Source organism: Lemur catta, chromosome 3, assembly GCF_020740605.2.
Source record: "Lemur catta isolate mLemCat1 chromosome 3, mLemCat1.pri, whole genome shotgun sequence".
Lineage (NCBI taxonomy): Eukaryota > Metazoa > Chordata > Mammalia > Primates > Lemuridae > Lemur > Lemur catta.
In genome coordinates, this window is record NC_059130.1 from 108,209,532 (window position 1) to 108,223,024 (window position 13,493).

Genomic DNA, 13,493 nt, shown 5'->3' on the forward strand with positions numbered 1-13,493 from the left:
CAACTGCAAAACAGAGATGACAAGCAATATGGAATTACCTCAGAGAGATACAAGTGGATCTACCATTTGATCCAACAATCCCATTACTGGGCATTTACCCAAAAGAAAAAAGACATTCTATAAAAAAGACATCTGTACTCGAATGTTTATAGCAGCACAATTCTCTGTTGCAAAGATGTGGAAACAACCCAAGTGTCCATCAATACATGAATGGATTAATAAAATGTGGTATATGTATACCATGGAGTACTATTCAGCTATAAGAAACAATGGTGATATAGCACCTCTTGTATATTCCTGGATAGAGCTGGAACCCATTCTACTAAGTGAAGTATCCCAAGAATGGAAAAATAAGCACCACATGTACTCACCATCAAATTGGTTTTAACTGATGAACACCTAAGTGCACATATAGGAATAACATTCATCGTGCATAGGGCAGATGGGAGGTGGGGAGGGGATGGGTATATACACACATAATGAGTGTGATGCTCACCGTCTGGGGGATGGACATGTTTGAAGCTCTGACTCAGGGCGGGGGGGGGGAGGGGGGAATGGGCAATATACATAACCTAAACATTTGTGCCCCCATAATATGCTGAAATAAAAAAAAACAGAGGTGACAGATAGTACCCACTTCTCTGATGGTCATGAGGATTAAACAACGCACATGTAGTGCCCAGCACAGTGTTAGCACCTAGCAGGTGCTCAGTGAGTAGACCTGCTATTGGGAATGATTATCCCCTTCCATTCCTCTCACCAAAATTGATATCTGCTTCGTAGATGCTTTGTCAAAGATGCTTCTGTCCCTGGTAAAAGTCATGGACTCATAGAGGTGATGGGACACACACAGTTTCCTGCCACCTCCAGATATCTTCGCCCACACTGTCCTAGGAGCTCAGAATCAGGGCTGCTCCTGATTCAGACGTGGTAAGGCATTGGGAGTGGTGGTCACTCCTTTCTGGAGTAGGGCAGGGGAGAGCAGTGGGGGTCTGACCTCCCGGGCCCTTAGTTCTGGGCCATGTTGGGAAGAAACTAGCCTGCTAAAGCCCCAAGCTACTAACCTGGCCTAGATGCAAAGGACAGATAGAAAGGGGGACAGAGATGAGATGACAGGCCAGATGAAGGGAGCAGTCAGACAGACAAAGATAGCATTCTGGAAGAGATGGATGCGTAAGGCCTGAAGCCCAGTAGAGGTCACCCTGTCATGCTCGTGCCTCCAAACTCTTTGAGGCCCCAAACCTTGCAGACAATTTGGGGCGGGGGGGATGGCCATGCTCACATTATTAGCTCTTTCTGGAGACAATACCTGATCTACCACCTTCCTCCCCTCTCTGGCCAGGCAGAAGAGAGGCTGTAGGAGCCCCCAGAAAAGGAAAAATGGAAAGAGTGGATGGATACTCACCAGGCAGGTTGAGGGCTCCATCTCCAATAAGTAGTAGCAGCAGCAGGAGCAGCAAAAGCCACTGGCTGCCCATGTCTGTGCTGGTGATGGCCTTGCAGGGCACTGGGAAGGAGTCCTGGCTCAAATAAGGGAACAGATAGCAGCTCGAAGCCAGCGAGGCACTGTTTGCACTGGTACGACCTCTCATCTGCCTGCTGAGCACACCACCCATCCCCAGGTGTCCAGCTCCTTCCCAGTAGGCCCCAGGGTGCTTTTCAGGGCTGGGAACAATGCTGATGGGAGACGGATGGAGGGTGGAGTTTCCCATCAGCTGCAATCAATGGGCCTCCGGGAGCTCCCATTCCAACTGGTGAATACCCCCCAGGCCCCTAATTTTCAACCTTTGTTGAACAGCGGGCAGAACTCTGGGCCTTCCGGCCTTCCCCCCACCCAACACAAAGGAACCTGAGTCTCAGGGACGTGGCTGATCTCATCGGTCTCCCACCTCCTGGGCTAAGAGTAGACTATTTGATTTTAGAGCTAGAGATCAATCTTACCCTCTCCCCATTGCACAGATAGGGAAAATGAGGCCAAGTGACTCACCCAAGGACTAGGACCCAGGCCTCCTGTCATCCAAAGCAGCTCATTCTTTGCCCCATGACTGCCACAGTTTTCTCAGATTCTCCCCATTTCCTAGCTCAGGAACCTGCTGAGGCTCCCAATGGCGTTTGGTGTGAAGGTCCCAAATAGGCGTCACAGGTCCCAAGTTCCCCACCAGACTTCGTTCATTCTGGCCCAGAAAACTCTTCTGCTTTCTTCCAGGAAACTTCATTGCTCCTATCCTCCAGGAAGCCTGCCAGGATCCACACTTTAACCAGTCTGTTCCATTGCACTAGGATGGAGCTGCCTGTACTTGTATGAATTGGCCAATGGTGACTCCATTGTTAGGTAGATAGTGAGGGATTCGGGTCTTCTAGGGACAAAAGTGGGTGCTGTGGCCTTGGTGCAATTGCTCCACCTGGGAAGAAGGACAATGGTGGGCCCCAGGACCCCATCTTGGTCCTGCCCCATCCTAATCCTCTCCTGAGAGACTGCCATACCTGGGGCGGGGGAGTAGTCTACAAATCTGCCAAGCAGAACTTAGTGTGCCAGCTGCAAAGGAATGCAGAGGACTCCCTCGCTCACGGACCAAGCAGCATAGGTACCATAGAGTACGGAAATGGACCTAGAACAACCCGCATGCCTAGTAATGCAACTTCCAACTGTCCAATCAAAGTGGTTCCATGGTGATGTCTGAGCCAATAGGGAGGTCCCAATCTGGGCACTATAGAATGGGACACAGACCATAACCAAACTCTCTTTTCTTGCTGCGACAATGGGTCTGGTCGTCATCTGTGGTATATGTATCATGCTCTGTGAACCTATGTCTTGCTCTTGCCCTGTAATCCTATCTTTCTCTCCTCAATGAACCTCATTTTCATGCTTGCCTTACTTTGGTGTGTCTGGTCATTCTTCAGTCACGAGTGAATGAAGAACCATCATTTCAGACTAAAACCTGACACCATCAGACTAGGACTGCCCAGAGTGAGGGATGGTCTCCACCTTTAGACAAGGAGAGTGTAGGTAAAGCTGTCTTCTTCATCAGACAGAGTCTCCCAACCATGAGGACCAGACTTTACCCCCCAAAATTTAGGACCTTAAGGGCAGGGATTATGTCTCTACCATTAAGTCAGAAATTTTCAGGGGTGTGATTCTCTCTCCCACTAGACTGGAAGCTCTTGAGGTCAGTCTGTGACTCTCCCATCAGACAAACAGGCTTTTGAGGGGCAAGATCTGTCTTCCTCATCAGACCGGGGGCAAGTGCCCCAAGGGGTTGGAGATATCACCAATGAGACACATTGATTCCAACATAAAACTTTATTGTTGATACGCAGATGCTCGGCCCCACTGGCCTTGCATTCTTCTTCTTGATGCTTGGGCCCATTCAGGCCCCACCCAGTTCTCAGCTAGAGCAGGGGTCCAGGATACCCACCCTTAGGCCGAATCCTGGCTGCCTTGCCCGGCACCCCCTTCTGTGCTCGCCCTTGCCGCGAGGGCTCCCACTCTTGCCGGTCATTCTCCTCCATCCTGACTCCTCTGGACCTGGGGCTCACAGGCACAAGCCCTGCAGCTGCTGCTGCCCTCACAGCCCCCGGCCTCTGCCCAGGTGTGAGGGAGAGGACGGGCGTGGGCCAGGCTGTGCCAAGCCAGGGACGCAGGACAATGCAGTGGCTGGGTGTGTGTGCGCAGGTCCCTTGGCTCCTGTCTCGGCCTCTCAGGAACTGTTCTTGTGTTTGTTAAGGAGCATGTTTGTGCTAGACTCTTGAGCCTGCAAACCAACAGGTCTTCTTTTCAGTCCTCTACCCTGACATAGCAGCCCCTCCCTTACTCCCCTCCTCCAGTCTCAACAGCTGCCCGGGCCAGGCCTCCCAGGGAAGTAGGTCTAACTTGATCCTCCCTAGCGCCCCCTCTGAGCTGGGGAGCCCAGGCTGTATCCCAGTCAGATGGTGTGGGAGGCAGAGAAAGAAACTAACGTGGCTGCATGCCCTTTTCTCTCCAGAAGCTTCCTCCCTCAGGAGGAGGCTGCTTTTATGCACCCTAGATAGGATCGGTTTGATATCAATATTGATATTGTGGGTCCTTTGCCCACAGTGGGCCTAGGTATGTGCCACTGTGCATGAACTGCGCTGGCTCAAGCCACACACACTAAAAAAGGGTAGGTTTGAAGGCACTGAAGAAGAAACTGGCCAGAACTGAGCCTGATGGGAGGGGGTGTGGCCTGGTGGAGAAGGGAAGTGTGGAACCTAACCCCATGGGGGCGGTGACAGCTGGGGGCCTGGTGACAGCTGCGGTGGGTGGGTGGGTGGGAGTTTAAAAGGCAGACCAGATCTTGGAATGAGAAGATACCTTGACAAATGGGCCAGAGGCTGGGCGGGGCGGGGCAGGGCTGAGTGGAATGTCACGGTGAGTACTGACTAGGTAGGAGAGGGAAGACATACCTTATCCCTGTTAGCCAGCGCAGTGAGCAAGTCTTGCTGGTTAGTCACCTCTCGGATGTCCATAGAGGACTTGCTCTGGATGGACATGGTCGCGGACACATGCCTGTGCAACAGCTCTTCCTCCTGCTCCTGGTTGAAGCGGATAGAGCGCACCTCCTCCAGGATCCTGCAGGTGCAGCGGGGACTGCGTTGGGGAGGGAGGGGTGCAGAGGAGGGAGGCAACCCTCCCACCTCTTCCCTAGCGTGCATCTCCCTCCACCCTCCCTCTTAGCCCTAATAGAGACCTGGGAGGAGCTGTGCCCTTGTGTGAGATGGGAGGAACCGGGAGGTCTGGAATCTAGCTCCTCCGCCAATAAGCCGTGGGACCCTAGGCAAGTCACTTAGCCTCTCTTGGTCCCAGGTGAGGGCGTGAGACTAGATGAAGAATCTGAGCCTCCACCCATCCCTGACTCATGGAACTTGGGGGTACCCCCAGTAGCCCCCCTACATGTTGAGCTCATCTCGGATCTCCTTGTATTTCGTCAAGTTCTCCTGAATTGCCTCAAGCACCAAGCAAAAGTTGTCTAATGTGTTTTCCGAGAGGTTGCACAGGGGACCCCCCACAAACGGTTCCTGGTGAAGACCAGATTTCTCCGAGCGGGCCACTACACAGTGCACCAGTGGCAGCTGGTTGCTTCCGTCCTCGTCCTCTGAATCTACCTGGGGAGGGGGGAATAGGGAGGACATGGACAGCTCAGGCCGGCATGCCCTCTCACCTTTCCTGCTTGGCTTCAGGGAGGATGAGTCTCTTAGGACTGGGAAGTTCTAATGCCCCTCATTTCAGCTCCAACCAGTCTTAGCCTCCCTGCTTTGCTGTGGGAGCTCAACTTCAAATCCACAAGCCCTTCCTCCACCTCTTCGGAAATTCTCACCCTTTTCACCATTTGCCCCTTCTCTTAGATTTCACCCCTGATAAATCCTACCCAGCAAGCTTCTAAAGCCCTACCTACTTTCAAGCCTAGGCTCTTAGCCTCTACCCTTTCGGAAGTACTCCTCTACCCTCCCCTCCTGCTGAGTGAATAATACTGTAGCTAGCATTTATTGAGTGTTTACTATGTGCCAAGCACTGTTTATTTACCCCTATAATCCTCATAATGGCCCTATGAAATAGGTACTATTGTTATTCCCATTTTACAGGAGAAAAAAATTGAAGCTTAGATTGTTTAAATGTTCTAAGGTCACCCAGCTGCTCAGTTTTGACTTGCCATAGAAACATATCTAGGAAACTGACACCCTCAGAAGCCCCAGCTGGTGAGTGAGCGCTCAAGGTGGGGGGCTGCTGTCTCCAGGCCTCCACCTTGGCTTACCGCTCCTCTCCTCCCTTCTGCCCTCCCCATCCCATACGCACCTCGCTAAACTGTATTTGCTTCCGTTTCCCGTGCTCTCCTGCCTTCATCATTTGCTCCAGATTGGTGGTCACCACAACGACGAGTAGGTTGATGCCAATGAAGGCACCGAGGGTGATGAAGATGGTAAAGTAGATGGCACCCCCATACTCCATTGCGTGGTCCCTCTTCTCCATCCTGGGGGTGGCAGGCAGGGGTCCCATAACCTCCCTGGCTCTTTGAGGCTGAGATTCCTCATCTATGAAATGGGGAAATCATCCCAAGGCCTACTGGGACTTTTGCCTGTGTCGCTGCTGTTGTGCAGGTCTAATTCCCTACTCCTGTCTCAGCAGCTGCTCTCTGCTGAGCACCTGCTATGTTAGCGGACATGGGTGGTTCTCTGGCCAACCCTGCTGAAAGGTAGGGATTTGGACGTCAGCATTATCAAGTTTAATCTATTAGCTGTATTCTTCATTCATGTTTTTCTTATTATAAAAAATAATTCCAGCTCATTATGTTATAGAAACATCAGAAGAAAAATATATGGGTAATAAAACTCCATCTGCTCTGAGTTACTCACTGTTAATACCCTCTTGTAAATCTTACATACAACATCTTTCCCCCAAATTGTTCTCTATCTATCTAATAAAAGTAGAAGCCATCTGTGCCACGCTCTATGCTAAGAGATTTATATTATATAGATTTTGTCTACTGATCCTCACAGCAATCTATGACATAGTTAATATTGTATTGTAATCCCCAATTTACAGATGAAGAAATTGAGGCTCAGAAGAGAGATGAATTAACTTGCCCAGAGTCACATGACTAGTCTGGTGGAACAAAGACTCAAGAGCACAGTTCAACTTTATTGTGCGGTCTGTGATTTTTTTTCCACTAACTATATTATAATGGGTGACTACAGAAGCCCTTTACCTACTGGGCTTGAAGGATAAAAAGAAATCAGTCAAGGGGACCCACTCCCTGGAGTAGACTAGAAAGAAATAGGGCTTAGACTTCATGGAAAAGAGGTAAAGACAGACCAAAAATGACCTGGGCAGCAGGTCTCAGAATAGATGAAATGAGACCTGAAGTTCCCAGGAGTCCAGGCTGGTTTGTGGTCTCCAGTGTGGGCTGGGACGGTGACCTGTAACCTTAGGCACAACTACAGACCGGCTCTCCTGTCCAAGGCCCAGCTACCCAGCAGTTTGGCAGGACGGGTAAAGTCTCCACAACAGGGTAAGGGTAGGACGTTGAATGTGTGGAGTTTCAAGGGGGACAAGGCTTTAGGTACCACAAACCCAGAGGAACCAACCCCAGGGATTTCCTTTTCCCCAGTTTAAAGCCCTGGGAACCCCTCTTCTGCCAGGTCGTCCTCATTCCAACCCTTGGAGCCCCCACTCCCATTGACAGCCCTTCTCCCCCTCAGTCTCCCTGGCCCATAGGAGCCCCGGCCCCTTCCTTGCCAGGCTGGAATGAGGGCCTGGCAGCCCCATCAGTACTCACAGGAAGTCACTGTAGATGTCCACCCAGCCATCCTGGGTGATGCAGATGAAGAGGGTGTACAGGGCAACCTGCATGTTCTGGAAATGCTTGGGCACGAATGCACCAAAGAGTGTGACCCCAAACACAGAGAACACCTGCGGAAGAGACCAAAGCCCCACCCAGGCTTTGCCCAAGGGCCTCAGAGACAGGACAGGAAAATGGATGCAAATGAGTGTTGCCAGGGGAATCTCAGGGATTCAGGCCCTAGGGCCTCTCCTCTCCTCCAGATACCCTCGATTCCCAACAACCCAGGGGCCTTGATCAGGGAAGGGGAGCAGCTGGGGTGTGGGAGGGCACTGACCAGCATGAAGAAAAGGAGGAGGGCCATGATGTTGGCCATGTCAGGCACCGACTGCAGGATAACGCGGATGATCCGGGCCAGGGGCTCCACCGCCATGCACACGTGCACCAGACGCAACGCCCTGTGGCAGAGCCTCTTAGGGGCACCCCTCAGCCCTTCCCAGACCCCTCCCTCCTCACTACCTCCCACCAACTGCCTGGAGAGGCAGAGCTGATTCGCAGCTGGTAACTACCCCCCAACTTCATTCCTGGGTTCGAGACAGGTCCCTTCTTTTCTCCAGAGCTCCCCGCTCACCTGAGGGTATAGTTGATAGAGATGACATTGAGTTCGTTAATGAAGAACCCCAAGAGCAAGATAAAGATGATAAGGAAGTTGAAGATGTTCCAGCCGTCCTGGGGGTGGGCCAGCCTCAGTGGGGTCTGTCAGGCCCAGCCCATGGGGGGCATCCTGAGTCTGCCCTCCCTACACCCCAAGGATGGGGGTGCTCAGTGTCCCTCTTAGAAAAGGGATAATCAGCTACCATCCACTGCTGTTACCCTGCTGGCCCCCAAACATGCCACAAAACACATGTGTATGCACTGTTCCATGCATGTGTCAACAGACAAGTGCAGTCTCAGAGACACACAGGGAAGACCCTTACATATACATGGCTGGTCCCTGAGTTAAGCACCCACCTTGGCTAGTGGACTGCCGAAAATGGCCTTGCCTTACAGTTAAGTGACCCAAAAACATTTGGCTGCCCCTATTTGTGTGATACACACTACAATTACTAATAATAATAAAGTGAAAATAAATACTAGCAAAAACATCAAGGAATACAGCTTCAGCAGTCAGTTCCGAGGTGAAATAGCTCTCATGGTAGAGGGGAGAAAGCCTCTTGTTCAATAAGGCACTCCCTCACACAGGAATGGGAGTGGGGGAGAAGGCTCACATGCTTGAAAAATTTGACTAGTGATCCCACTTCTAGAAATGTGACCCACAGCTACTCTGATAAAGGCACAAACTGACTTTCGTATAAGGTTGAAAAGAACCAAAGTGTCCAGCAATGGAGACTGGTTGGATAAACTATGGCACATTCATTCTGTGGAATCCTGTGTAGCCATAAAAAGAAAAATGAGACAGATGTCCGTGTACTGGTACAGAAAGACTGGCAGGAGCTGTTAAGTGACGAAAGCAAAGTACAGAATAGTGTTTATAGTACGCTACTGTTAGGAAAGAGAGGACTCAAAGTATGTACATACTTGCTGATGACTATAAAATTAAATACTGGAGGATAAACAAGAGCCTAAAGATATTAAAAGTCCTGTAATATTCTGAAATAATTTTTTTTTTTTTTTTGAGACAGAGTCTCGCTCTGTTGCCCGGGTTGGAGTGAGTGCCATGGCGTCAGCCTAGCTCACAGCAACCTCAAACTCCTGGGCTTAAGCGATCCTACTGCCTCAGCCTCCCGAGTAGCTGGGACTACAGGCATGTGCCACCATGCCCGGCTAATTTTTTTCTATATATATATTTTTTTAGTTGGCCAGATAATTTCTTTCTATTTTTAGTAGAGACAGGGTCTCACTCTTGCTCAGGCTGGTCTCGAACTCCTGACCTCGAGCGATCCACCCGCCTCGGCCTCCCAGAGTGCTAGGATTACAGGCGTGAGCCACCGCGCCCGGCCTGAAATAAAATTTTTAAAAAGGGAAAAAAAAAGAAACAAAAATAAAAAGATCACCTAGAGGGATGGGGGTGGGGGAAAGGAAATGAAGGGACAGGAAAGGAACCAAGAATTGGGTGTACCTTTTATAAAAAATTATTTAGGGGTTGGGCGCAGTGGTTTACACCTGTAATCCCAGCACTCAGGGAGGCCAAAAGGGGAGGATCACTTGAGCTGAGGAGTTCGAGACCAGCCTGAGCAAGAGCGAGACTCCCATCTCTACTAAAAATAGAAAAATTAGCCGGGCGTGGTGGCGCATGCCTGTCGTCCCAGCTACTCGGGAGGCTGAGGCAGAAGGATCGCTTGAGCCCAGGAGTTTGAGGTTGCTGTGAGCTAGGCTCACGCCATGGCACTTGTCTGGGCCACAGAGTGAGACTCTGTCATGAAAAAAAAATTATTTATTTTTACCACAATAATGACTACATACATGTGTGTACCTGTCAATATAGTTTTGACAAATATGTATCTGTATTAAATATTCAAAAAGAAAACTATTTTTCAAAACTAATGTAGTTTGGATACTGAAGGCAAACTATTTTTCAAAACTAATTTAGTTTGGGTACTGAAGGGAAACTATTTTTTAATGGAAAAAAAGTTCTTAAATTTATTGGGCAGTCCAATAAACACAAGCCTTCCTGGCCTCTCGAGCTCAGTGAGTCTGCGCCTACAGACACACGGCAGATACAAGTCTGCCTGTCTACACGGCCATCCCTGTGTCCTGTCAGTATTGAGTTCCTGCCATATGCCATACACGAAGCCAGTTCCTGAGGGTATAGGATTTCTGTGAGCTGTTAGGCTCAAAGACAATTTTGAGGGGGAGGGATAGGCAGTAAATGTTAACTCCACAAGAGAGAAATAAGCACATAGCCTCATGGAGACACAGAGCAGCAACCCCCCTGAGCCTGGGAAAGACAGGAAGACTTCCTGGAGGAGAAGACAGCTGAGTGAGTCTGTGAGCAGGAGGAAAGCAAGTGAATGGGGGAAATCTGCAGAGGTGAGTCGTCACAACAGAGACTGTGTAGCCATAAAGCTTAAAGTGTTTGCTATCTGTCTCATTACAGAGAAAACTTGCTGACCCCTGTTCTAGAGCCCTGTAAGTTAAGGGAGATGCTCTCAGTCCCATTTCTCAGACAAGGAAATGAAGGTTTGCTCAAGACTTCAGAGCTGGGGAAGGCTGGGCTGGAGCAGGGATTGGAATTGGAACCCACGGAGGAGGCTGCACTTCTGGTACAAGTTATTTACTGCCACATCACACATGTCTCAGAACTAACACTTTTTCTCCCTCTCTCCGTCTCTCTCTTTCTCTCTGTTACACACACACACACACACACACACACACACACACCCTCAGTTTGTAGGGCCAGGAGTACAGGGGCAGGGACTGCAGTCCCCAGGGAGGGGGAGGGGCCACGGCAGGAAGGGCCCAGGATCTCACCTTCCAGAAAATCCAGAAGCCATTGAGCCAGCTGAGGAGAACCTCACAGATAAGGATGGTCAGCACAATGTCATCTATGGTAGAGAACAACTCATAGTGTTTCTACATGGAAGACAGAGAAAAAGAGAGGGGCAGAGAGGTCAGTGGAGCGGGGCCTGGGTGAGCCAGGGGGAGAGGACGTCTGCTGGGGAGGAAAGGCCCGCATGTCTGCTGTTCTTGGTCCCCAGCATCCTTGTCGCTCCCTTTATAGCACACTGACCATGTGCGTGCCAGGCACTGTGCTGAGACCATTCACACGTCATTTCATGTTACCATCCAGTGTACGTTCTGTAAAACACATGTCTGGTCACTCCACTCCAATGCTTTAAATCCTTCCCTGGCTTTGCATGGACATAAGAAAAAGGCCATCCTCCTTGACATAACTTGAAGACCCTGTGCGATCTGGACACCTCTCTGAATTCATTTGGCGCCACCACACTGGACATTTTAAAAATATTGATTTTAAGTTGGGTGCAGTGGCTCATGTCTATAATCCCAGCACTATAGGAGGCTGAGGCAGGAGGATCGCTTGAGACCAGGAGTTCGAGACCAGCCTGGGCAACATAGCAAGACTTAGTCTCTACGAAAAAAGAAAACAAAAACCAACTACCTTGGTGTGGTGGTATGCACCTATAGTCCTAGCTACTCAGGGGGCTTAGGCGCAAGAGTCACTTGAGTCCAGGAGTTCGAGGTTGCAGTGAGATATAATGACACTACACTCCAGCCTGGGCAACAGAGTGAGACTCTGTCTTTCAAAAAAAAAATTGATTTTAAATAGCACAATACATATATGTATACTCCTTGTGAGAAATTAAAGCATCAAGGATAAGACCAAAGTCATAGTGGACTGCAAGTTGGACACACAGAACTCTCTCACATGCTGTTTCCTCTGCCCAAAACACTATTCCCCACCTCTCTTTACCTGGCCAACTCATACTCATTCTTTAATCTTAGCTTAAGTGACACTTTCTCCAGGAAGACTTCTCTGACCTCCCAAATTAGGTTTGATTGCCTTCTTTCAGCTTGCATGAACTCTAGATGCTACTCGGGCATTTGCAATGATGTGTGTGTGTGAGAGACAGGAACTGGGTCTGTTGTGCTTATATACCTGGAACCCCAACACTGAGCACAGTCAGGGCCTGGCACAGAGTGATTCTCCCTTAGTAACACTTGATTAGATTGGATACTTTTCTGCACAGGGCGCCCACTGGCCTGCCTCTGCTCACGCCATTCTTCCCCTACCCTTCCTCTACAAATCCAATGCAGTCCTCAAAGCCAGGCTCCAGAACCCCCTCCACCATGAAGTCTTCCTTGATCTCCAGATCCCAAGAAGGTCAGAGCTGAAAGACCCTTGAAGAGCATCCAAGGAGCTCTTCAGATGAGGAGCCTGAGGCCTGGAGAAGCAAGTGCCTTGCCCCAGGCTCCCAGTTAGAGTCAGCCTGGTGTCCTACCTGGTGAAGGGAGAAGTTGGTGCGGAGAGCAATGGTGATGGCATTGATCACCAGCAGCAGGGCCAGCAGCAGCTGGAAGGCGGGGTGTCGGAGCAGGTGCTTGATGTACAAGCTGGTGATGCGCTCCTGCAAGTCCCAGGCGTCCTGGGAGAGGGCAGGACCTTCCTTCAGGTAGGCATCACCATAGGAGGCCTCTGCCTGGATGTTTGCTCTCAGTAAACAGGGTGTGTGAGAGGGGATCATGGAATGAGGGCATCAGTGTAGAGGTCACTCCCTCCACTGAAAGTGGGTCACCGTTGGGGGTTCTTTGTGGAAGTCATTGTAGGAGGATCTCTTTTGGGGGTCTCTGAGGGTGATGACTGCCATTTATAGGGTTTCCTGTGGGGGTACTACAAGGCAGTTACTAACATATCATGGGGAGGTCGCTGCAGGTGTCACTGCTGGGGAGGGTCCTCTAGGGACATGGGGGGCAGAGTTACCATGAGGGCCTGCTGCCCATGGGCACAGCTGTAGAAGGGCCATCATTGGGTGAGGGCTACCCTTACCTTTCTACTACTCATGATGTCCTGGCGGTTGATGAGCACCTGATCCTCTGGCTGCACGCTGGGCTCGGGAGTGCTCCTCTGCGGGGGAGAGGAGGGCCCATCAGTGCAGTTACTGCTCCTCCAGACCCCATACGGTCCTCCTGCACCCCACCCCGCCCCACCCCACCCCGCCCCACCCCACCTCAGGACACCAGTGCGGGCAGTGGAGCCAGGTAGGGGCCACCTACCAGTGGGGCCACATGTCTGACATAGTCGGTGTCCAACGATTGCTGCCACCAGGGCTTTTGGTTATCAGTCATGGTTGCTCAGTCTCTTCCTACTCTTCAAAGAAACTTCTTTCCAAGGAGTCTCACTCCCCCTCGTGGTGATCTCACAGAGGACTCTGTGACTTCCAGCCTTCTGCATTCCACCAAGGAGTTCCAGCCCTGAGAGGAGCTCCTCCCATTGTTCCCTGCGACTCCACAGAGGAAGCCAGGGATGCTGTGGGGCTGCTGGGGTCAGGGGTCAGAGGCTGCTGGGAGCAGGTCAGTCTTCTGTGCAGCCTGGATGGAGTCACACCTGGCCGAGGATCCCGAAGCTGGGGTGAAGCTGGGCAGAGGAGAGGAGAGAGGTGTTCTGCCCAGGGCCTTCCCCAGGGCAGCCTTCGGCCTGCACACCTCCCCCCGTCCCACCAGCCCGGTCCCCAGGGCTGCCCA

The 13,493-nt window shown here is 50.9% G+C and overlaps 1 protein-coding gene across 1 annotated transcript; it reads right to left on the reverse strand.

Annotated features, from left to right (window-relative positions):
- Window positions 1-3,319: 3,319 nt before the first annotated feature.
- On the reverse strand, window positions 3,320-13,097 carry CATSPER4 (cation channel sperm associated 4). Its single transcript, XM_045545901.1, is given in 12 exon segments — window positions 3,320-3,752; window positions 4,423-4,588; window positions 4,910-5,121; window positions 5,810-5,984; window positions 7,290-7,423; window positions 7,630-7,750; window positions 7,924-8,021; window positions 10,764-10,865; window positions 12,254-12,397; window positions 12,799-12,881; window positions 12,884-12,976; window positions 13,064-13,097. Coding segments are annotated over 12 exon segments (1,416 nt in total). The 3' UTR covers window positions 3,320-3,698.
- Window positions 13,098-13,493: the final 396 nt, after the last annotated feature.